This window comes from Chelmon rostratus, chromosome 1 (assembly GCF_017976325.1).
Source record: "Chelmon rostratus isolate fCheRos1 chromosome 1, fCheRos1.pri, whole genome shotgun sequence".
NCBI lineage: Eukaryota > Metazoa > Chordata > Actinopteri > Chaetodontiformes > Chaetodontidae > Chelmon > Chelmon rostratus.
The window spans coordinates 7,286,454-7,311,969 of record NC_055658.1 but is presented as its reverse complement, the minus strand read 5'-3'; the positions used below and the strand labels follow the sequence as shown (position 1 = coordinate 7,311,969).

General features: G+C 41.8%; 1 protein-coding gene across 1 annotated transcript; it reads left to right on the top strand.

The window, feature by feature from the left end:
* The first annotated feature begins 11 nt into the window (after positions 1-11).
* On the top strand, positions 12-24,126 carry LOC121611189 (enhancer of mRNA-decapping protein 3-like). The gene is made up of 7 exons (XM_041943606.1): positions 12-99; positions 1,058-1,237; positions 3,344-3,540; positions 12,668-13,030; positions 19,525-19,678; positions 21,223-21,440; positions 21,830-24,126. Exons 2-7 carry the CDS (start codon positions 1,074-1,076, stop codon positions 22,162-22,164), a joined length of 1,431 nt encoding a protein of 476 aa, XP_041799540.1. The 5' UTR covers positions 12-99; positions 1,058-1,073; the 3' UTR covers positions 22,165-24,126.
* The last annotated feature ends 1,390 nt before the right edge of the window (positions 24,127-25,516 follow it).

Genomic DNA, 25,516 nt, shown 5'->3' with positions numbered 1-25,516 from the left:
GAAACGGCACAAACAACAAACAGCTGGAGCTTTGGTTTGCCTTAACAACGCGCTGCAGATTTATCGACTAGGTAACTCCTTCTATCTGTGTATCTTCAGGTGAGTACTCAAAAATACAAAGCACTCGTTACAAGTTTACAACAGGGCGCCTTGATAAAAAGAACATGGGGCGAATAGAAGCGAAGCTAATGTTAGCTGTTCAGCTAGTCAGCACCGCTCAATGTTACTTACTTACTGTAAGTTGTACCCTATATGTTGTGATTTTTCTTTCATGTATTTCTCCGAACACTGCCCTCATATGGATGTTATTTTGAATGATATCACCCCCAAGTTTTTAATACTCAATTCTACCACAGACAGATTCACGCAACACATGAAAATCATATTAAATTAGCTAGCTACGTTACGTTAGCTAGCTAATAGCTCCACCATGCTCGGTACATAGCAGAGCATGAATGAAAATCTTGTAATATAAGGGTGCATTTTTTAATACGCCGTGAATTACAACAAGCTGTCACTTACTTATCCAAATTAAATCTGAAATTCAGTCACCCCCATCCATGCCTTCTCTGCACCGGTGAAACATCAACCCTCAAATTACACTGCAGGGCACCAGCGTCGACTAACGTTAGTTCATCCCATTCAGCTGCTTCATAACGTTAGTAGTAGTAATTAAAAAGCAGTGAGTAAGTCATAAATTCCATAGTTTTAGCAGCAGTAGTTTAGCAGATTATACAGGGGAGTTTGGATTAATGCTTCAACGAAGGGAGTCCGGGTGATCAAGTCTGAAATTAGGGCCATGGCCGTGTTTTTAGAAGTACTGAGGTGGCAAAGCAACTCTGTCCCCACTGAAAATTCTGATAAGGCATAAGAAAACATTTTTTTTTTAACATAATTTGAATCCTTTAATTATTTATTGGCCTAAAAGTAGCTAAATTAAATAAAATTGTCCTCAGTGTTTTCTTCAGCCCTGCTTAAAATATACTGTGCATAAAGCAATCATCACAGCTGTTGTAGTTTTCTAATCATTTCTCTTGTTTATGTTTTTGAACCATAGGATCACCGTAAACGGAATGGCCACAGACTGGTTGGGTAGTGTTGTTTCCATAAACTGTGGGCTGACGTTAGGAGTTTATCAAGGAGAGGTATCATCTGTTGATCATGCCAGCCAGACCATTTCACTGAGACAGCCCTATCACAACGGCACCAGATGTCCTGTTCCTGAGGTCACTTTCAGGTAAGAAAGGAGAGGGATGTTGACAAATCAGCAGAAAATTCACAGATTTAACCAAATCTCCTTAAGCAATGTTGAAGGCTCTGTAAGTATTCAAATGTTTGTATTTCATCTCCCTTCTACTCCACTTATATGGATGAAATTATTTTGTAGTAAATCCAAATATACACTGCTCACAAAAATTAAAGGAGCACCTTAAAGAAACACATAAGATACATCAGATCAAAATATGAAGTTGGATATCTATACCAATAATGACAGGGCACTGTTTTAGGAACAAAAGGATGCCAAGTCTTTTAATGGAAAGAAAAGTTTTCAGCTTACAGAGGGCGCAATTGTGTAGACACCGTAAAATCAGAGTGAAATGAAGATGTTAAGGGCTAGTCCATTTTTTCCAAAACTTAATTTTTGCCACTCAAAATGCTTTTCAGTATCTTGTGTGGCCCCCACGAGCTTGTATGCATGCTTGACAACGTCGCGGCATGCTCCTAATGAGACGACGGATGGCGTCTTGTGGCATTTCCTCCCAGATCTGTGTGAGGGCATCCCTGAGCTGTTGTACAGTCTGAGGAGCAACCTGGCGGCGCCTAATGGACCGAAACATAATGTCCCAGAGATGTTCTATTGGGTTTAAGTCAGGGGATCGTGAAGGCCATTCAATTGTTTCAATTCCTTCATCCTCCAGGTACTGCCTGCATACTCTTGCCACGTGAGGCCGGGCATTGTCGTGCATTAGGAGGAAACCAGGACCTACTGCACCAGCGTAGGGTCTGACAATGGGTTCAAGGATTTCATCTCGATACCTTATGGCAGTCAGAGCACCATTTCCTAGGCAGTAGAGGTCTGTGCGTCCCTCCATGGATATGCCTCCCCAGACCATCACTGACCCACCACCAAACCTGTCATGTTGAACGACGTTGCAGTCAGCATAGCGTTCTCCTTGTCTTCTCGAGACTCTTTCACGTCTATCACAGGTGCTCAGGGTGAACCTGCTCTCGTCTGTGAAAAGTACAGGGCGCCAGTGGCGGACTTGCCAATTCTGGTGTTCTTGAGCAAATGCCAGTTTAGCTCCACGGTGCTGGGCAGTGAGCACAGGGCCCACTACAGGACGTCGGGCCCTCAGGCCACCTTCATGAAGTCTGCTCCTGATTGTTTGGGTAGAGATATTCACACCAGTGGCCCTCTGGAGGTCATTCTGTAGGGCACGAGCAGTGCCCATCCTGTTCCGCCTTGCACAAAGGAGCAGGTATCGGTCCTGCTGAGGGGTTGAGGACCTTCTACGGCCCTGTCCAGCTCTCCGAGAATAACCACCAGTCTCCTGAAATCTCCTCCATGTTCTGGAGATTGTGCTGGGAGACACATTAAACCTTCTTGCTGCAGCACGGGTGGATGTGCCATCCTGGAGAAGTTGGACAACCTGTGCAACTTCTGTAGGGTTAAGGAATCGCCTCATACTGCCAGTAGGGATATTTACGCAAGCCAAAATCAGCACGAGTGGAAAACCAGCCGAAAAAGATGAAGAGGGAGAAACTTGAAATGACCTCCACATGTAAAACCAGTCCTGTTTTGAGGGTTTTCTAATTGTTGCCACTGAAGTGCACCTGTTGTTTATTCCATGAACACCAATACAGCTGAAATTGATTAACGAGGCCCTCAGCTGCTTAACCAACCAGAAAATTATCAGACAGGTTTAATTCAATTCATGCCAGGGCCAATGAAAAAGGTGTTCCTTTAATTTTTGTGAGCAGTGTATATACCAGCACTGTCTATCACCGTATGTATTTTTTTAATCCACCTCTAGAACAATAAAAAAAAAGTATCTCATTTTTTATAAAGTAAGAGGATTGTGCAGCCTTTGTGGAGGTAAGTAAATAAAAATCTTAAATTTTAGTGCCTTTTTCCACTGTATGAGCTCCGAAGGCCTTGTGTTTTATATTTCAGAATGCCAACTGAAAATGAGTGTCTAAAAATCCAAGTCTAGAGACTTGTTTAATTTTTAAATGGGGCTGCTTTTGTAGGAACCATACGAGAAGCAGTACATTTTCCAGTGCATCTATGCAACAACATGGTTTAAGCCCAAGTAAGGTTGGTAATTTGTTTGTCTTCTAGTGCTACGGATATCAAGGAGTTGAAGTTCCTAGATATCCAGAATACAACCAACAAGCCCAGCACTGACCGAAGAGCTGCAGCAGAACCCAGCTTCATGCCTTCAGTACACCATGGTCACAGCCACAGAGTAGCTCAGCCTCATGTAACAAGCAGCAGCTCTCATTCCAGCAATGCTCCAATCACCATCCTGCGCAGAGGTAGGTACATGGGTGACTTATGGTCTAATCACCCTCACAGTTTATTGTCTTTGCTTGAAACCGTAGTGAAAAGATGCTGACATTATTTAGTGTTTCATAATGCCTAATGATTAGGAACATTGCAGAATGCTGCTTTTTTTTTTTGTTCAATTCCGGCATACTTTGGCAACATCTATCATCATCATCATTCTAGTCCCTTTCATTTTAGCTGGCATGATTGGTTAGTGAATACAGCGTCAGTTCATACAGAAAACTGATTTACAACTGTTGGCTCATTTGCCAATATAACCTGTGTTCTGTAGTTTGCTAACAACATCAGCAGACAGCAGCAGATGACAGAATCAGGTTTTGTAATGAAGCCCGTGACCTTTACACTCAACACTGCAGGTGCTGATCAAGCTACAACAACTAAACACTGTCCTAGTAGAGTATGTTTGTGTAGTGGAATACTAGAAGGTTGACAGGTTATTTCACAGATGTTCCAAAAAAATCTAGACCGTTTCACATCGGTTGTCGTAGGTCTGGGAAGCCCAGTTTATTTAAAGCTTTTGCTTGTTCACTGTGAAGCAGCACTTCTGTGTTCTCAAATCACAGAGCTATTGTTGCAAGGGACATATTGGTCATGTACAACATAGCTGGAATTTACCACAGCCATGACCATACAGTACTCTTCTGTTGAAGAACATAAAATTGGTATTGTTCATTGACTCAAGGAAATGTGACACACTGCTGACTTGGATAATATTGTCACATATTACCCAACTCTGTTGATGATTCTCAGAAAGGTACCACTGAAGACTTAGAGCTTAAAATGCAAAGTCACTCAACATCACTGCTTTTGATTATACAATAGACACATGTGACGTGTTCTAGCCTACAGTGGGAAATTTCTCTGCAGATCACATTATTTTTCAAATGTCAGATGATTATGCTGTTGTGACAGTAGTGTCACTGTACTCCAGTGTCACTAAAAGAGTGATGCTTCAAGTGCACAGGCTTTTCTTTATTGCCTAAGCCTGGCGATTCCATGTTTTTGTTATTGTCATCAAACACAGTGTCTGCAGTCGATCTGAAAGGGTCAGTGTGTGTTAGCTGATCTTCCTCCTGACCAGGGTTGAATGTGAACACTGCTCTGCTTTGAAGAGAAAAAAATTCTTAGGGATGGCAGTTAAGTTTGTTGTTATCACTACAATGTGAGCTTTTTCTCAATGTTGCAGACACTTATGTTACCAGCTGCCTGACTAGTCTAAATAAAGGGGAGACAAAGTAACACGGACAATGAACAATGTCATGCAGTCAAGCACAGCGGCTGTAGCCAAAACATTCAGCCATTGTGAAGCTTATATTATTGTTTATATTAGAGCCCAGACTGTGTCGTAAAAGGGTTGATTCAAGTAATTTGTGCTGTTGTGTTGATAAGCGAGTGTCTTGTCTTGCATTTTACAGTCGTCAGTGATCAGAGTCAGCTTGTGATTACTGTTCCTCTTTGGCAGATGTCATTTGAGAACGCACCATGACTCACCTGTAGCTGCTGTAACTGTGATTTGCTTTCAGTATTTCAAAGTTAATATGCTCTATTATGTTGGGCTGCTCGATTTTAGCAAAAATTCTAATCATGATTATTTTGGTCAATATTGTGATCAAAATAATTGAACACGGTTAATCATTGACATCCTGCATTTATTAAACTTAAAAAAGGCTGTTTTAACAGTAGATTTCCTTTTTAAATATAATTCAACTGAAAAACATAAGAAAATACATGTCTAATAATAATAATAGTAATATAGTCATGTATAATGTTGAAATTGCTGAAATGCATAACAGCCTGGATAGACGGGCTGGATCCACTGGGTTTTTGCTAACAACGGCTCACTTGATCGCAGTGAGCTGAACTAATCATGCCACAGCCTGGCTGAGAGCGACTTTGGCCTTTAAGGGAGGGGCAAAAGTGCAACTCTGTAAAGGAAAGGGGTGTGCTGGATTTATAACACAAGACAAAACAAGAGTATCATGGCAAGATGTAATGTGGCACAATAATCGTTTTATCTCAATTACCTTTTTTCATAAGCCAACATCGAAATTAAAAATAAAATTTAATCAATTGCCCAGCCCTACTGTCATGTCATGCTTTTGATATTTTGTAATAGTGGTAGACCGATTAACCCGTTTCAGTCTAGAAAAAATTAGCCTAAAACACCTTTCAAAGGCATACCTGAAGTAAATTGATAGCTGTTCTTGAACCAGTTGGAGTACATTCATAGTTTTGGTGTCTTTTGAAAGACAACACTCTGAACTTTTACTCCCAGCAGTCAGGATCACTGTAAAGGCTACTGGCATTGAGTAAAAGTTTGAACAAACTGAAATAGAAGAATTTTTTTTCCGACTACATATTTTTATGCCAATAGATGCTCCCAGATGACTATATCTGGAACATATCAGCTGGAAAACACGATGGGTCCACAGCATGAAATTTACCCTATTTCAAATTCAATAAATAAATTGTTAAACCTTACTGAGTGTCACAGCTTTAACATGTTGCTTTTTGCCAATTATTTTGTTTAACATTGTCTTCAGTTTAAGAACATGTTAGGAAGGAGCCTTTTCATCACACACACACACACACACACACACACACACACACACATACACACACGACAAATCTTATATGACGCCTACTTATTTGATGCAGAGCTACTCTTAATACCTCAACCCACATTTTTGTTTTTGCCAACCAAAAACAATAATTTATTTATCATTCATTCTCTGGAGAGAACATTGGCAATGGCTTTTTTACATCTGGTCATTTGTGGCTCTTAAAAATATTATTGGCCAATGCTTTATCTCATGTGTCAATTGCCTGTATTGTTTGAAGAATGGAAAACTGGATCAAGGACTTGTCCAAGCAGTTGTCTGAGAAGTAGCCATCTTTTCTCAGTTTGTCAACGAAGTGTGTCCAAAACTGGACAATATGGCCATTTTCTGTCTAAGTTTAGCAGGGCACCCATCAGCATTTATCACAGCATCCACGAAGAAGCCAGCGATGATCTTTGGGTCATTGTTTGTTTTGTAAGCTTCAAGCCTTATCTTTCTGGAAACCCCATCAAACTTATAGCAATTCCAAATGGTTTAAGCTTGTAGTATCTGTCAGTGTGTGAGACATCACAGCTGTGGTAAAGTCATCTTCACAGTCGGTTTCTTGACCAACACTGTCGTCATCCAATAACTGTAGCAATATTCAAACTGTTTCTCAGCGAGTCACAATTCCAACTAACCATCTGTAGCCGTGACACAGATGTTTCCAGTTGCTGTTCAATGAAGGTTAGCACCTCAGCCACGTTGGTTTATTTTTTCTCCGCCACAGGTTCTTCTTGCTTAAAAATCCTCTAAAGGTTGTGTTTACTTAGTACAATCCCATCTCAAGCAAATAAAGTATTTCACCTGTTGTAAAGCCATCTTTAAAGTAGCCCTCAAAGTTCTCACTATCCATTTCCATGTCAAATTGAATACCACTCACGCCAAAGAGCTGCTACTTTAACTGTTGTGTGAAAGTATCTCTTATTATGACTTACTAGACCTTTTTTATCTCTTATTTTTGACGTTTTAATCTCATACTCATACCCTGACTGTGGGTCTTCCTCCCCCATCTGCTGGCTGACTTCCTCCTCAGTCTCTTCCACAGCACCTGCATCCTCAGCCACATCAACATTGCAACTACTGTGAGCAAGATTGTGGCTAGTTGTGGCCCTAATAGTGTCAGAATTGCTGTCGGGAAACTCATTGCCTGCATGTCTGACCGGACAATTTACAGTATTCCTGTACTGTCTTGTTGTCTTCACAATCAGTGCTGTCAGTGTCATTATCAGAAAAGCAGTCAAACTCCCATCATCTAAACATTTTACTTCTTCTCTTGTCAATGTCCTGTTCATCCTCCTCTCTTCCTGGACCCTTCAGCACTAGCACCACGACCAGCACCAAGGACTTCTGCATTTTGATTGTTGTTGTCTGCTGTTTTCAACAATGTGATTATCAATGTTGTCAACATTGTCATCTACATTGTCATGGATGCCGTAGTTGTTGTCGAGGTTGTCAGCATTGTCAAGGTTGCCATTGTTTTCATATTTTTCATCTTCTTTATTTTCATGGTTGTCATTGTTGGCATGGTTTTCATGGTTGTTAGCATTATCCAATGTGTGGTGCAAATTCAGTAAACCAGCAGCTACAACGTTGTCCACTCCATGACTGATGAGGAATTCTATCCAGACAAAATACAAAGGGCGAGGTTCATCTGCTGGTGGCCGATTAGCCCTCATTTGGCCCTTTGTTGCCCTGCAAGATCAATCAGGAACAAACGAGTAACATTTGAAAATCTTAGAGAAAAGAGTATTGTCAGTACATGATTTTTTTGTCTTTGATGATGGTCACTGTAAACTTCAGCCCATTCGTTCATTGTTGTACATCTACTGGGTATCATCTGGATAACAGTTAGGACTGCTACAACGTGTTTCACATATAGTAATTTTATTTCCACAGGAGCAGGCTCGGCTGTGTTGACTGTATCAAACAGGCTACTGTAACGTTAGATCTGGAATTAGTCATGATAAGCACATTCCCACAGTTAGGACAGGGGATAATGACAGCACAGTCAGCTACTCGCTGGGCTGATCAAGTGCTTCCCTTATTTCTCGCCAACGTCTTTTTTGACTTGGTCATGGTTCTTCCTTGAGAAAACGTTTAACAGGCAGGGGTACTGCTGCCACAGCTCAGTGAACTTTTCCTCTCTTTTGTTGTCCGACCTGACAGCAGCAACCTCAGCATCCCTCCTTCTTCTCCTTGCCATGGTTACCTGGCTGCGCTCTGGAGAGAGCACCTGATTGGTACACATCAGGAACATGTGGGAGATGTCACACTAGGCGTGCGAAGACATAAAAAATTCTAACATGCTAGTCTTTCTGTCGGGGTGTTAGCAGGTCGTAAAGCATGTCACTCTACACAGGTATACACCTGAACGGGTTTCACGATCTGCCACGTCTCTGGTAATCGGTTGGTTCATGTAGCCCGATCCTGGCATAACCAAAATATTGTCGCACAAAGTGATGTTTTCACTTCCTGTGAAGAACATTATTCTTAATGCAGTGCTCACTATTGTGTCTCTCAAGCCAAATTGTCTTTGAAAACTTGGCTACATGATAGCAAACAAGCTAATGGCTAGACATAGCTAACGTTAATGAGGCAAACATCTGGCATTTTGAGATAATTAGCATCAGCCGATGCCTGCGCTCACGGGTCCGAGACACATCAGAGACAATACAATTTTTTTATTTTTGAATATTTTTCTGTGTTCAAATGAATAATACCTACGTGCTAAATAAATGTTTATTGGGACCAAAAACTGTTGACATTTGAACTGTTAAAAATGAAACCTTCATTTTAACCGTAGTTTTACTTTTGTGGCAGCAATATTTGTACATGTAAACATGTATATATAAATAACTAGGAGAAATGATGAATTGTCTGCTGTCACATGTCTCAGTCAGGCAGTAATGAGCTGTGAAGGTACATTTTGACACACGATGATACAGAGAGCTACGTCTGCATTCCCCTGACCCAAGCTGTACATGTAGTTGTAAAAATAAGAGTGTGATACTCAGCCTTCCTGATTAGATAAAGGTTAAAAACGGCATTTCCTCTTGTCAACATCCACTCAGCAGGAAGTCTGCTTGGACAGCTCTGCGGCCTCTGCCGGAATCAGTTAAAGTCCGTTCACTTTCACACTCAGGATCACTGAACAATGGAGTAGTCAGAGGTCAATAGAATTGGCTAATGGACAATGTGTAATATTCTTCAGCCTGGTTGTAAAAATGGTATCTGCCTTGATGCTTTTCCTGCACACGGAACGGGAAGCTTTCACAATAGCAAGACATTCTCTTTTTTTTCCCAGAAGGAAAAAAAATCAGTTGCGAAAAGAAATATGCTGATATTATAAGTCCACATTTTTTGTTTTGTGTCAGCACGACTCATAGCTCATCGACCCAGCACTACTCCCAGTGTGTCACTAGTTCCTATTAAGAAGCCTGAGCATGGGACCAAACGCTGTCTTGCTATGACTCCCCCCTAAGATTCCCATAGCGTGCTAAAGGCTTGTACCAAAGTTCCTCTTTACAATATGTGTGTGACTAAGATCAATAAACATTCCCCCTCCCTCTCTGTGTCTGCTCCTAAAGAGAAGGTTATGCAAAGTCTGGCTGTCGTGCCTCTGTGCCCTCCTCTCTCTCTCTCTCTCTCTCTCCCCGTCTCCCTCGTTCCCGCTCAGTACAGGAAACCCCCCTCCCCGACAGGAAGCCATGTTGTCCCAGTGTGCTCGGAAGGCCAAAGCGATATCAATTGTGGAAGCGATGTTTACCTTTTGAGTTTTTATTTTAATCTCCAGCTCGCAGGCTGGTGGCCAGGGAGCTAATGCCCAAATTGCATGGGGCCAAAGTGCTGAGTGGCTTGGGCAGGGCCGGTCCTTTCACACGCAATGCCATGCTCCCAAGAAGCCCCCGGCCACAAAGAAGGGAAAGCAGGGTGGGCCGTTGCTTATACAAGATCACGGATTCCAGAAATGGTTTCTGAATATCTGCCATTGATCTTTCTGGGAGAGTAGATTGGGAATTTAGAAGCTGCTTTTGTGAATGATGCATAGGCCTCCAGAAGTCGAATTCCATTAGACCCAAACAGATCTCATTAAAGGGGCATTTTGGATGAGGACCTTCAGAGTCTGCCCTTATGAAAACTGCTTCTATAAGCAGCATGCTACCTCTGTATATGGAGTGAAATTGTGTGCGGCTTAGTGTTTTTCCCATAAATCCCTGCCTCAGATTTCTTTTAAACCTCGATATATCTTGGAAATGTTTTCTGTGTGTCCATGTTTGGTTTAGCTTCATATTCACACAACTCCCCGTATTCGCACTGAGAGCTTCCCGGTATGATTGCAGACATCCAGCATTAACCACACAGCAACTCTTGTGTGTTTTAGTGTGTTTTAAAGGTATGATATGTATCATTTCTGCATTAAAATCCCACTGGCACATCAGCTGTAGTTACTGAGTCAGTAAAGAGCATTACTTACTGATTGTTGCCCCCATCTGGCCTGTCAGTCTCCTGTTTATTTGCATATCTATACCAGTAGCAGCTGATTTGTCTGTGCTTGATAACATTGATCAACAATAACATTACAGGATTATGGTGACAGCTGGTTTAAATATAGCATATTCCAGGCCTGAGAACTATCTGGAAATGCTAGGAACTGTAATGAAACTGAACATCAAATATTCAATTAGCAGTTGTGAGATCAGTTGAAAACAATCTTCTCTCATTTCGTGAATTGTCACAGTTTAACACTATTTTTTAAAATGTATGTATTTAAGCATCAAATTTCACCGTAACCCATATTTCAGTTTGAAATATTCATGGCCTGTGTACAGTAGTTGTACTAATTTGTGGTGGTAAGTTTGTCTAAACTGAAATCAGTAAAGTGCACTGTCTGTCTCGTTACTGGTTATTCATTAGCCTGTTTGACTTGGAACCCTGCCCAGTTCATTCAGATTTTTTGATTCAAAGCATGACAAAACACTTCCTTGTAGATAAAGACACTGTTGGCTTGTGGTAGTGAGGACCCTAGTTTTTATCCCTGTTCACATCTGTGCACATACAAACCCGCCACCCTTCTCCCCAACATGGTGGACAAGTCTCAATAATGTTTTACCTGTATCTTATTAGTAAATTACCCGTGCACTGTCTGTGTTTAGAGGGAAATTAATCATGTTTATGTAACTTCATATGTCGCCAGAGCAGTAGTGGAAACACTAAACCACACACCAACTTTTTGCTGAGTGAATACAAAGTAATCCGCCTGCTGCTGTGGTGGCGGCTGTAAATTCATATTATGATATTGAGGCAGGTGAGCTCATAGTTTGTGAGCGGCTTTGTATCGATGCCAGTGTACTATGACTGAGCCTCCCAGTGTCTTGCGTGAGAGAGTCCAAAGCACCTTAGCTGTCACAGTGACAGTAGCGTGCGACTGTGCCTCTCTGTCTCCTGGTTAGCGTGAGAGCTCAGCATGGTTGGGGTTGAAGGCCAGGTTTTTCCAGTTTTTTTTTTTTTTGTCCTCTGTTCATTTAGGTTTTTTTTTTTTTTTTTTGCGCATACATGTATGTAAACTTTATTGCCTACCGCTCAGTTGCCATTGTATGTTTTGTGTGTCAGCGGTGTTTTGTTCTCAACGGGTTGAGGTAACTAACTGAGAGGATACGAAGAGCTGCACAAGATAAAAGGAGTTTCGAGCAACTAGTCAGAATCAGAGACTTATTGTGTGTGGATTACAGCATTTATACAGCACGATGATGTATAGTGAGACAGCTCATAGCTCCTTTCAGGGGTGATTAGGTTGAGAGATGGGAGGATTTCTGGGTAATCTATGCATTTTGGGCTTGAGATTAATGTCACGATAGACCTGTGGTAGCCCACAGTAAAGCCTCCCGTACTCCTAGGGACCCATACACAAGCTGCATGCTATTAATTTTTGAATTCACATACATGGCTGTCTGCATTTTATGTTCGATAACGACTCTCAGTCTAATATTTCCTCATTAATTCAATTTGGAGTCAAATAATAATTGAATGGGAGCCCCTTTCACCGCCCTTAAACATACCGTGAACTGCAGTCGCCTTTTCAGTGTTCAGTTTTTGTCCTTGGATTTATTGTTTTCCTTCTATTTTTATATGTCAGTTGTATAAAATAGAATAGAATATATTATTGCTGAATCAAATGCCACTCATTGTCTGTCAATGTTTTCTCACATACATCCTGCACTCAGGGATGTATTAAAGATTTCATTTAGCTTTTTAGTATTTATAATAGGTGCGCAAACATTTAATAAATGTTTTACAGCATACTATAATGTTGTTGTGTGCAGCTACAATGACATTTTATTAATTTACAGTATTTGTCAGCAATTATAACTTCCCTTGTGGAGACAGCTGTCTTTTATTTCAGTAACATTTATGTACAGGTATTCTTTGCTATCCTGAGCATGATCATAAAACTCTTGTCTTTTTGCTTCCATTTTAATGTCTCTGTGTTCTCCAGCCCCTACAGGTTCATCTAACAGCAGAGGGGCGACACAGGCCATACCAAAGAAACCCAGTGTGAGGAATGGAGGCGCTGGAGGGTCGATGAGGCCAAAGGACGACGAGTGCTTCAGAGACGGAACCGATGAGGACCTGGACGCTGACTTTGACTTTGAGGGAAACCTGGCTCTGTTTGACAAGGCTGCTGTCTTCTCCCAGATCGATGGGACAAACCGCCACGGAAACAGAGCACAGCATCACAGCATGCCGGGCGACCAGAAGCCCCTGTCCTATCGCCACGATGAGAATATTCTGGAGGGGAAGCCCGTCATATACAGACAGATAACTGTGCCCCAGCATGGGGGCAAAGAGTACTGTACCGGTGAGAACAAAATGCACGTGTAGACTTACACACACACACTTGACACTTCTTGATATAGTATTGTCAGTCAATATGGAAGCAACAAACATTTGAACAAAGATCGAAAACTGCTGTTTTGGAAAGACAGTTGGTGTGTTCGGGGTAAATGCACAAGTTCAGTTTGCTTTGAATCCTTAAACACGATTCTGAAGCTGATCCTGACATGGCCCGTGGAGGACCCATGAAGTCTGTAAAAACTGTTAAAAAACAATGAGCAGTTTACCAAAGACTTCTTTACACGATAGCTGGTGATATTTTCTATTTTTCTCATACATCATAAATGCCATGAAAAGACCCAACCCAATAAATGTTCTAACTAACAGGTATTGTCTGTGTAGCCAAAATAAAATGGAAATAGTCCCCAACCAATGAGATAAGATAAGATAAACCTTTATTGATCCTCACTGGGGAAATTTGGTTGCACTGTTTACTCCTGTTTGAGTAACATTTGCTTCAAAACATAACAGTAGCCAGTTATTTTAGAAAATGACCTTTTAAAAATTACACTATTTATATTTTGGACGCATTTTTACAGATTAAGATCTTCAACAGGAACCAACTCCATTCATTTTCTAACTGAACTAACTGATCAATCATTTTAGCACCTGGTGAAATAGCTGCTGCATATCAAAATACAACCTTGTTCTCCGTGATCACTATGACTATATATAAAGTTTATTCTTTTTGAAAAAACAACAACCTGCTGTTGGCTTGAGGGCAGATTTTTCATAAAGCACATCAGTCACAACACTAGTGTGTAGGAACAAGGTGTGTACCTACAAGGCTGTCATATGAGGCTTTGCGCATATGATGTGAGGAAAGGAAAATACTAATTCAGGGATCGTTCAGAGCGGGTCTTAAGGTCTTCTCGCCCCACTTTAATAACCTTACTAGGACACCTGCTCTCACCCAGCTGCAAGCCTTTCCTGTGCCTTCCAAGGTGATTGTTTGCGCTCACCATAATGTAATTTCACATGAGATAGTTGACATTGTCTGTTTGTACTGCGACATACCTTGAGATAAAGTGAAGTTCCTCTGTGGGACATTTTATCAGTGAGCATGTCAGCGTTGTGAACACAGTGTTTGTTTTGGAAGGAACACATTTTTCCACTGTGTTTAAACTTTGACCAGGAGGACCGTCTATTTATCTTCTAACACTGTTTTGAAGTGCAGTTGCAGCTCTTGCCAAAAGTTGAAATATTTAAACTTTTTTTTTTTTAAAAAACTTGATCCTTAGCACAATACTGAGAAGCTCTCACTGAGGAATGTGCTGTAGTGTCTCTTTCTACTGAACACAATGAGAAAAACTGCATGCACTATAAAGAAAGGTCACAGTGGACACCACGCTTTCTTCCATTAGCCAGAGAGAGGTCACCTCGGGGTAGGCAGACTGGAATTATATCCTCCCTGTTACTGTTTATCATAGAAGTGACCCCCCCCCCCCGCAGTAGACCCACAGAGATGATGAACCCATCCTCTCTCACACTCCAGGAACCAGAGTGTTACATAACAGGTTAATACAGACATAAGTAAACGACTGGCTAACACCACCCCTGCAGTCCACAATGTGATATAAATGGCTGAATTGGAGCAGTGAGAAGGTGGAGGGTGTTTGGTAATGGACAAAGTGGCTGAGGTATGGTGTATGAGTAGGTGCTATACTAGAACTAGAGGGATCAGACTCCACATTTTGCTGGTCACAAGATAAAGTAGTCTACAGGGCCAATGTGGCATAAGTTGGGGAAGCAAGCATATATTGGACAGATCAGCTCCAGCGTGATGCTCAATAAAAGCCCTTCTCTTGGTCCAGATATACTGCTAAGCTGTCTCCTTGGTGAAATCTAAGTTGTTGTTTTTTTTTTTTTTTGGGGGGGGGGGATTGGCAGCAGGATCCGGTGGAATGGTGGACATAGTGCATTAGATTTATCCTGTATATGTCCTAAGTATTGGCACCAAATTCTTCTAATCTGATTTGTTTATTTCTCCTCACTTTCTATCTGCAGTATCTCCCCTGTCCTGAAGAATAATAGGACTGGGATGACGGTAGATAGGAATTTTAGCTACTTAATTTCCCAGACTGTGTGTGGGTGACAGGCCATTTGTAGTCATGATGGTGTTTCCTTGGATTTTTATTCCAGTCAGTATCTGATTGTGGTGACATAGCGCAGTTCAGCAGGAGCAGCTGGCTACCATTCAGCAGACAGCTGCCAAGCAGAGCCTCCCTTTCTTACCGTGCAAGCAGATCTGCTTCCCAGGGCTGTCATCATAATCCCCATCCTCTGCACTCTGTAATTAGCATGCCGCCGTGCAGCCTTACATAAACAGCACCTCTGAAGCAGGAACAAACTGCAGTGCTCTTGACCTGGAATCTTTGCCAGTAAACAGATAAATCAACAATGCAAGAATGGAGAAAGAAAAATAAAGAGCCGAGGTGTATGTTAGCGTTGCCATAACGCACTGGCCGTGTTTATTGTAAAGGTTGCAGTCTGTGTAAGTTAAGTTCGGCTATTGTCTTGCTTTCCTGTGGTGTGATTGACTCCAGCTGTGATGTGAAACCTCAGTGCAAACAAGCCAGGCCGCAACACAAATTGCAACCAAGCCAACTGTCAACTGGCTCTCCTAGTTTTCTTCTATTAATGAATTAAGGCTCTATCACTTTGGGGAAAGCAGGATGTAAACTTGAAAACGTTTGTCATCATATAGTATTTTAACCCATCTGACCCAGTGACCTTGGAATGGATGTGAACCTTCATGTGTGTTATGATCTTCTGATCATCTGCAGCAAGCAGAGGGGTTGAGACAGATGCAGTTTTGCCATTATGACTCATAGACCTTCATATGAATTCATGTGAATTTTAAAACCCTCTACACTGTTAATCAGTTGAACTTCCTTTATTTGCAACATAATGGTATCAAACCTTCATCAGTTAAAATTATTAATTTAACTTGAAGAAGGTCTGAAGACTGAAATGTTGTAAATGCAGTGAGTTTAAATGTTCAACACTGTGCAGGATTTTTCAGTTTTTTCACCTGATGAAGGTGAAGTTGAGGGATTTTTTGATCTTACACAATGGTCAGTACAACATTATGGTTTACAACGTTGCAGGAATTGTCCAGCAGCAGCAGTCATAGCTTGTTTGGAGTATTCAGAATGTCACAGTAATTTACATGAGCAGTGCTTCTCACAGGAACAGGCAAAATGACAGATGCAACCTACAGAAGTGAACTCTACGAACAGAAAATCCAATGAAATACAGTATTTTACATGGTTTGATAGCTGAGTGATTTGTGCGAAACGCAGTGCAGAAAGCTACGACCTGTTGGCAGCGAAATGATATCAAAAGAAACTTACAGATTACTGCATTAAGCTTCTTTTCTGTGCGCCGCTGAACCAGCGCCCCATCTCGCTACCTCCTGAGAGCGCAGGTCAACATAGTTCAAGTCTTGCGGTGCAGCAGAGAGGAATGGAACAGCCTCGTCTAACCCTCCCTATCCCAGCACAAGCCTCAGTCTCACATGGCCCGCATCCAGCCAGCGTGTATTGCTTTCAGTCCCGTCAGTTCCCTTGTCATGCTTGAAGGATTGCTTCCAGCTCAGTTTATTTTAGTGCTGCTGCATACTCATGGCTACCCGGTTTAGCTAGTTGACTGTTGAGTTTGTTTTCGCACCGCATCGAAAGTGGGTGTGTGCGTCTGCATAATCACTGCATGTGTGTGAGAGTGTGAAGGAGGAGGAGATGGCGTGTGTGTGTTTGGGGGGGGTTGTTTTGGTAGCGGCAACTTCAGCATGAGAGTTATTAAGAAGCACACCTGGTGGGATGGTTGAAAAGCAATTAGTGCATACTAGAACAACTCCCACTTCCCCTGAGCTTGGCACTCAAGGCAGCAGTTTGCATGAGAAGAGGCAGTTGACTTTCCTGTGCTTATCGCTCACGTGAGGATTGGCGTGTTCCAGATTTCTGTTGCCCACTGAAACATATTAGCAGTCTTTTGCGCAGTATCAATAAAATAATAGTGGGAGGGGAGCGGGGCCAACCTAAAGATAAACGAGGGTTTCAGTCAGGCACGGCATGAGTCTCTGTGTTTATACGTAATTATCGAGTGTATGAGGGTGTGTGTATGTGTGTGCGTGCGTGTTGGTTGAACGTGTGTGTCACTCTGTCCGCGTTGCGTGCGGGGTGTTAAGTTGTGTATGTGTTTGTACGACAGCTCGTTGTGTGTGCCAGCATGCGCGTGTGTGTCCGTGTGAATTTGTGCACACCAGCGAGGCCACCAAGTTCTCAGCTACCAGGTCAGAGATCTGTAGGAGGCCATTAAGGACTTAACTGCCTCCCAGCAGCTTTATTTATCAAAGGGATCCTGAGCCGTACAGTTCCCCCAGCTTGACTTTCATTACCCTTCTAATGTGCCACAGGCAATAGACAGCTAGGGATTAGCACAGGCTCTTTAAAGGTTTCCACACACTTCAGTTTGTACAGTGATAAAAGGCTGAATTGTAGTCCTTTAATACATTAATTCAAAAAAATACACAGAAGAGAACAATCCTGACAAGGTTAGGTGACTTGACAAGACACATAAAAGCGATGAGATGTAACAATTTTTCTCAAAAGAAAGATTGTCGCCGGAGAGAAGGTGAATTTCACAAAAGAACAGACTTCTGAAGAACAAGGCTGATGCGACAGTGGAAATGTAGAAGTTATTGAAGACATCCAACGGCGTCACTAGATACCTGACCTGGTAAGAATGTTTTCCATACAAAAGCATCTTTTAAAAGTAAGCTTGCAGTGTCGTGCAGTTTGTATCAGGCCTCCTACAAAGAAGTCCTTGTGGTAATGAAGGACTGCAACAGTGCAGCCCAACGCTGGATCCACACAATTGTACTTTGATTCTCTAAAGAGGCAATCGGCCAGGCAGGGACTGTATATTGATCAGTATTAACTTATTGCATTGTGTGTGTGTGTGTGTGTGTGTGTGTGTGTGTGTGTGTGTGTGTGTGTGTGTGTATATATATATATATATATATATATATACACACACACAGACAGAGAGAGACAGAGACAGAGACTCTAGACCAGACTATACGACTATACTTACCAGCCAATCATGTATACATATTTGGCTGGTAAGTAACAAGAGAGTCATTTAACTAAGAAAATGAATGGGGTCTGATGTAAATATCAGTATCGGTGTCAGCCTAAAAAGTCCAGAATTGGTTAGGCTCTAGGTTTCTTCTCTCACCCTCCAGAAACTGTCATATTTATTTGGTTTTTGCTTTAAAACCAAATAAATATTGGGGGGGTTGACGCTTCCAATCTTTTCCAATGTGATGCTTCAAAATGTTAAATATAAAAATATATTGACGCCACTGTCCTTTGTCAGGACTTCGGCTGGTTTAGAAAAATATTTTTTGTTCTATAGCTATTGAGAGATGAATCAACATTTTATGTGAAGGAACTGAACTGTTTAGCCCAGTTACCACCATGCCCCCCCCCCCCATGTTTAGTCCTCCCCAGTCTCTCACCACAGGCCACTGGGACACAGGTGCAGGTGTTCATATGTTGTTGATATGTATATGATGTTTGTCCCCTTTTTTGTCACGCCAACCTGCTGTATGTTTTGACTGACACAGCAGCCAATGTGGGGGGTCTGGCCCAGTGCAGCCCCATACCAGAGCGAAGGGTTTGGGGATTGGTCAGAAACCATGTGACGGTGCGTGTGAACTCAGGGCCCGCAGGGAATAGGCGTCTCACTCTGGCTGCCTCATGTTTGTCATGTTTTGTAAAGGCTGCCAATCTTCCCTTTGTTGCTGTAGACAGCAGTGACAAACAGCAGAGGAAATGGAGAATCTTCCGTGATAGGAGCAAGACCAGGTCATGAGGAGGAGGAAGGGATTTTCCCTGGGGAATGGGTTCCTCGCATGAGGATCTGTGTCGCTTACACGTACACCTGCCACCCCCTGCGAACCTGGGAGCGCGTTTATCTGTAGACCAACATTATCTTTGAGGTCAGGTGTCTGGATTTTCCTTCTGCTCCAGCTGGTGTTTTTCAAGTGCACTGATGATGATAAATGAACATGGTACAACCTCAATTCCAAAAAAGCTATTTAAGATCCATCCATCTAATATATCTGGTGCCATTTATCCTCGCAAAATATCTCCCACTACTGACTCCCACTATGCCATAAAATCAGTGATGTTACATAGATCAGTTTTATGGGAAAGTTACCAGTGGACTACATGTATAAGCAAGGCAAGGTTCAGTTGCCTGGTTTTGGCATACTGCTTGACAGGACTTTGATAACAATGGATCTTTTTTTTTAAAGAGCGCTTCAGCTGGCTAGATGTTTGCTAAGTTTTCAGTGACCACCATCCTGCTCTTTTCTGTTACATCAGAGATGATGGAGTCTAGAGTGGCGTTAAAATGCCATCTACCTCACCTCATGTTTTCTCTCTGCAGATTCAGGCCTGGTGGTTCCCAGTGTGCCCTATGAGCTTCATAAGCGTCTGCTAGCAGCTGCAGAGCGCTGGGGCCTGTCTTTTGAGCGCAGGCTGGAGACGGTCGGTGTTTGCTCCAGTCAGATGGCTCTCACTCTGCTGGGCGGACCAAACAGGTAAGGAATACCACCCTGGGCTGTGAATCAGTTCCTGTTCCTGACGTACAGTACAGTGCAGAGCTGTCATTTGTAACGTAATTAAGAAGAATATGCAACAATGCTCCAGACATGCCTGTCTGAGTCGTGATTCAGTCATTAGAGCAGGTCTGTTCAACTTTTTGTTTGTCATGTCATGTCTTCCAGTCTCCATGGCAATCATCTTTACCACTATGTTTTTACATGACTTAGGTGGCATTAACCTTGACCCCCTCAGAGTGTGTTGTCTTAGGAAAGCACTGCAACGCGCAGTCACGTTGCAGGTCAAGAACATCCAAATAGACTGACACAGCCTGTTTGGTGCTGTTTTCCTGCACCTTTATGAGCGGTGTCGTCCTATTTAAGATCAAAAAACCTCAGCGTAGAGGCTTGTATGACAGGTTTACTGTCTCAGATCCTTTTATCAATTTAGCTGTGTAATACTTGCCTGTCTCAAATGTACAGCAGAACTGCTGTGATCTCAGATCAAGTTTAATTTTGTATTGTAATACCAGGATCACTATTATTATTTCCAGAAAGTGTACAGATATGCAAGCCTCACATCAAGCTTCCAGTCATTTCTTCCTCATAAGTCCAGTAATTGATAACTAATGGGATGTTTAAAACTGTGATTATGAATAAGATGGTGAACACAGCATTTTGCCCATAAGCAAAGCAGCTTTTAGAACAAAGTTGTTGATGCATGTAATTGAGCAGATACATAAGAATAAATAACACATTAATCTGCTCACCAACTGTCTGACTAGTTACAACAATAATATATGGACAGCTTTGTCTCATTGTAACAATGAATGTCTTCTTCCACTAAATTTTGGATGTTTTGGAGAACAAGCTGGTCCCTGTTTTAACAAACCTCTTTTTATCCCAGTTGTGCAAAAGTAAGTGATGATGTCATAGGCTATGGAGATCTTGGGGGGATAAGTAGCCAGTAAAAAAGTAGGCTCATTAAACACTCCACACTACCAGAGACTTGAACATTGCAGATGCTTTAGTTTTTACCAGGAATGGCTTTGTTATTGTTGGTTGACAGTGTTTGTTATGTTTTATAAAAAAGGCTTTTACAGGTTTGTTAGGAATCTGTCTCATGGATGTAGTGTTTTTAGCTCTTATCATTGTTACATGTGTGTCAAATTGATTGAATCTTAACATGAGGCGACATTGTGTGCAGATTCAGAATAACACACACACACTGTACACTGGCAGGATAGACGGCTATCAGCCAGTCAGCATCATGTTCTTATGACGTGGTGGATCTGATGCTTTTTGTCTGATAGCAGTTTTGATGACTGAGTTTGATGCAGTAGCCGAGTAGTGTACTAAATGAAGGATATTGAAAGTGAAAGAACTGAAATGGAATGAGTAGAATATAATGCATGCATGTCACATTCGAGGGCTGTCATTGGCCCACAGGCCGCGCTTTGAGGACCCTTGGTTTAACATAAGCATATTATATTGTTGTCTTTATTTGTGGAGTGATCCCTTCGTCATGGCTTTAATGTCCACAGGCTCACCCCAAAAAATGTCCACCAGAGGCCCACTGTTGTACTTCTGTGTGGGCCACACATCCAGGGAGCCCAGGGCATCAGCTGTGGTAGACATTTAGCCAACCATGAAGTGGAGGTCATCCTGTTCCTGCCCAACTTTCTCAAAATGCACGAGTCAGTCACCAGTGAGGTCACCCTCTACAGCAGGAGCAGCGGCAAGCAGGTGGCCAGCATCAAAGGTAGAACACACCAAGTGAGATGGTTTTTACATGATTAAATCCCTGTCTGCTCAGGATTCACTGACCTTGATGCCTTGGTGTCTGAGCTGATCTGTGTCAAAAGTGATTGTGATGAATGTGAGCAGGCTTCAGAGTATCTGTGTAAGGATCAGTTCATACTGTCCTGTTGGAACAGACCTGCACAGATAAATGTTGCCCTCTAGTGGAGCAGCACCTTTTAAAACCGTCCTGACTCATGCTGTACCATCTCTGACATTTTTCTCCCGGCTTCAGTCTTCAGCAAGATCATGTGCACCAGAAATGTATTCTCTCACGGCTTTGTGAGGCAACTTTGAAACACTGCGTCCACCAACTTCATCTCTCTTTCTTCTCCTTTTCTTCTGTCGCAGACCTGCCAGCAAGCCCCGTCGATTTGGTCATCAACTGCCTGGACTGCCACGAGAACGGACTGCTGAGAGAGCAGTCCTGGTACAAATCAGCCGCTGACTGGGCCAACCAGAACCGGGCCCCAGTCCTGAGCATCGATCCCGCGGTCAGCGAGCAGCATCAGACTGTCGAAGCGAAGTGGACCCTCTCTTTGGGCCTTCCACTACCTTTAGCTGAGGCGGAGAGCAGGGTCTATCTCTGTGACATTGGAATCCCTAAGTCGGTTTTCCAGGAAGTTGGAATCCACTACCACTCACCCTTTGGATGTAAATTTGTCATTCCTTTGCACTCAGCATAACAGAATGTCAACTGACGCTTAGTTACAAATGGACAGTAGGAGGGAATGTGGCAAAGCTGAAGAGTAACCATATGACCAAACCAGTATTTCGTTACAAACTTCTTGACACGTCTGAAAGCATATGGTGTAGGTTTTTCCTCTAACCCGCTGGAAACTCCCGCGGCTGCTGCGTGTTGCGTGCGACACCTCTTGTTTTTGAGAGGGAAAGGTTTCCTGTTCTTTGGTGTGTTTTGATAAGGGCTCTGCGACGATGTGAACATGTTTACAAAATGCTGACCACTGTGAGTCTATCTGTAACCTCTGACCCTGTGACCAGTCAGAGCAGCAGACACAGTTCCTGTTTCCTCCTTTAGATTGCATGTGGAGTCTGATCCTGGCCCTGTGACCCAGAGCACAGCGCAGCCTTAAGCTGTCTGCCAACCCAAATCTGCCGTTCATCTGTGCCACAGTGGATGTCCATGTCTGTTGTCTTTGAATTTAATGCAGAGTTGTTGTTTTTTACTCACTTAAATGGATGTAATTTGTCCTGTAATGGTGGTAGCATGATCCACTGAAAAGGTGACATTACACAGAATCTATATTTGTATTTATTTGTATACATCTCAGGAAAACCGTTACATTTGCATTACATTTGATAGCACTCTTTCTGCTCTGTTTGGTGTCTTGAGTTTATATAAAAGTGGTAGCAGACACAGCAGATTAGACAGGAATCTGAAGCACACATTCCAAGGACCAAAAACATCCTGGACCATGTTCATCAATAGGGATTATAGGTAGTGACTGTCGGTGTGGTGAGACACTTTCCATTTAGACACATCAGATTCAGCCACCTTCAGTGAAATAACCACTCCAACCAATTTCCTCTTTATGGTCAGAATTATGACTTTCTGTTAAAACGTCAGATCAGCAAAATGTCAATGTTACAAGAACAAAGGAAACAGCCTTATTTTTAGACTGGCAGCTATGTGCTCTTGAAATTAGTAGTAGAGTAGAGTTCTGAAGTCCTTGAACTTCTCATGAACTTCTTTTCCAACTGCAAAAAATACAGTACTTGAAAAACCGGAGGGTCAAAGAACTGGAGTCATAAGTTATAAATGACAGATTGCCGGGCTTTGCAGGGTTCTCAGTTAATAATTCCTACATATTGGATTTTTTGAATCCTGTATCGTACTTCACCAAACAGCAGCCTCTCCACACATTTCTAATTCCTGATGTGAGATGGAGGGGTGATCAGTTTTGGTTAAAACAATGATGTGACCGTTCTGCCAAAAATAGTGAGAAAGAATCAAGGAATTGGTGGCGAACGAGAGAGTTATTCAGTCTGCAGCGCCTCAAGAAATCAAATAATTGTGCTTTATCTCCTGAGAGCGTGCCCGAACCAGAAAGCAGTAGCTGCTCAGATCCAGGTGTGCAAAGCTGGTAGAGGGGGGCAGAGTAAAAACAGCTTCATGTGTTGCTGTTTCTGTAAAGTTCTAAATAAGAGATCTGAATATTAATGCAAACGAAATAGCCTCCACTCAAACAAAGGCAGTGTAAGACTGACTTTCTCAGAACCACCATTCTTTTTCTTCTCCACTGTAGCAAAGACTAAACTAAAAACACTTGAAATCTGATCATGACTGTGATTCACAAATCATGTTTAAAAACAGTCCTTGCAAGTTTGATTGAGGAAAAGTCTGGTTTGGTGATGGGTTTGTACCTCACAGGTTGCAGGAGTGTGGTCAACTCTGGAAAATCTTAAGAATATTTTATACCTGAGGTTTTGATTCATATATTGCCAACCTGCTTGGTTTTTGCTGAGAAAGCTGCTCATGTGAGCACAAATTAGCTTTTGTAAGCCTGTTGAAGATGGCTGGAAAACATGATCTGTAACATTGTTTTTGAATGTGACTCAGGTATACATGCAAAGCTCCAGGCAAAGCATTTGAAGCTCCTGTATATGTAAATGAAATAAAATGATATTGCAAACACTGTGTACTATCTTGGTCATGATCATTGAGAAAATACACTATATTTTGATTTAATTATCCAATATACTTCAACTCCAATACATTTAACATGGAAATATTGTAGTTTTTATTTAATTTTACTTTGAATATAAAGATTTGATTATTATATATATAATAAATAGTGTTGTTATAGACTTGACTTCCTTGTAGAAGAGGTAATAAGCTCCACCTTTCAGACCCTACTTACACATGAATGCATCAGAAATAGTCAGCAAGTAATACAACACTCTGGGGCCATTCTGCATTGTGACTTACTTGTGATACTATAGTTTTTATAATATTGTTGTAAGAGTAATTGTAGTTGAGTCTATTTCTGGTAGTGACCCTTTTTACTGAAGTGAATATGAATACTTCTGTCCTGGAACAAAGTCATTGTACACACTCTTTATTTTATTTTATTTTATTACAGCAGACACTTGCTTGTGATAGTAGTTAAGGTGCAGGTTTTAGCTACTAATAATATCAACAATGGCTCCGTTCTATTCAAGTGTCCCATTGAGCCAGCGTGTACAATACCGGGAGCCTGGAATTAAAGCAGCTAAATGGAATTCAGCCATCATTAATTTTATCATTTACAACTGTGGTTTTCATACTGTGACACAGCAAAATGTCTTCTGTGAAAGAAACAGGTTAACAGTTTACTGCATCATAACAGAGAAATTGCCATTATTTTATTGGGCAAAATAAACCACACGCTTTACTCCAGTGCTTTTTATTGAACTGCCACATACTTGACTTCGAGGCGTGTTGTCTGCAGTGTGCTGCTCTCCAGTCCTTTCAGTGACATTATAACATTTGCAGAAGCCTCCCTGAGGTTTGGAGGCACTGTGCTTTTGTTCTCTACTTTTGATCCTGATTTGTTTTAGCAGACACATTAACCCATCATAGCACCCGTGTTATGATAAGTATGTATACTGTGAACACCAAACCGTTTTGGTTAACCCACAAGGGGGCTGCTATTGTTATTATAGTTATTGTGGTTTTAGTGTAACTGATTAAACGTAAATATTTATGAATGTGCAGCATGTGAATTTTGACATGGGGCCCCCAAACAGGTAGAATAGACAGGTATTAATACTGTATATTAATAATCAAATTACCACAAACCATGTGAGGCTCCATGAGGGGGGGGGGGGTTATTTTATATTCATACATTTGTATATTAAGTGTGTAACAGGAGAGAAAAGATGTGTTTTGTAATAGCAGCTTGTTCTACTGCTACTGCACAGCCGTTTTTAATTACTGCATGGAATATTTCAAAAACACTCTGCACAATTAGCCTCAGGGACATGTCAATCAAAACACCTGTGTGAGAGTCCAGTTTGAACATAGTGCACTGAATT

Coding starts and splice junctions, on each gene's coding strand:
- LOC121611189 (XM_041943606.1), top strand. CDS start 1,074: ATGGCCACAGACTGGTTGGGTAGTGTTGTTTCCATAAACTGTGGGCTG. Junction 13,031..19,524: donor GGGCAAAGAGTACTGTACCG/GTGAGAACAAAA, acceptor TTCTCTCTGCAG/ATTCAGGCCTGGTGGTTCCC. Junction 21,441..21,829: donor GCAGGTGGCCAGCATCAAAG/GTAGAACACACC, acceptor CTTCTGTCGCAG/ACCTGCCAGCAAGCCCCGTC.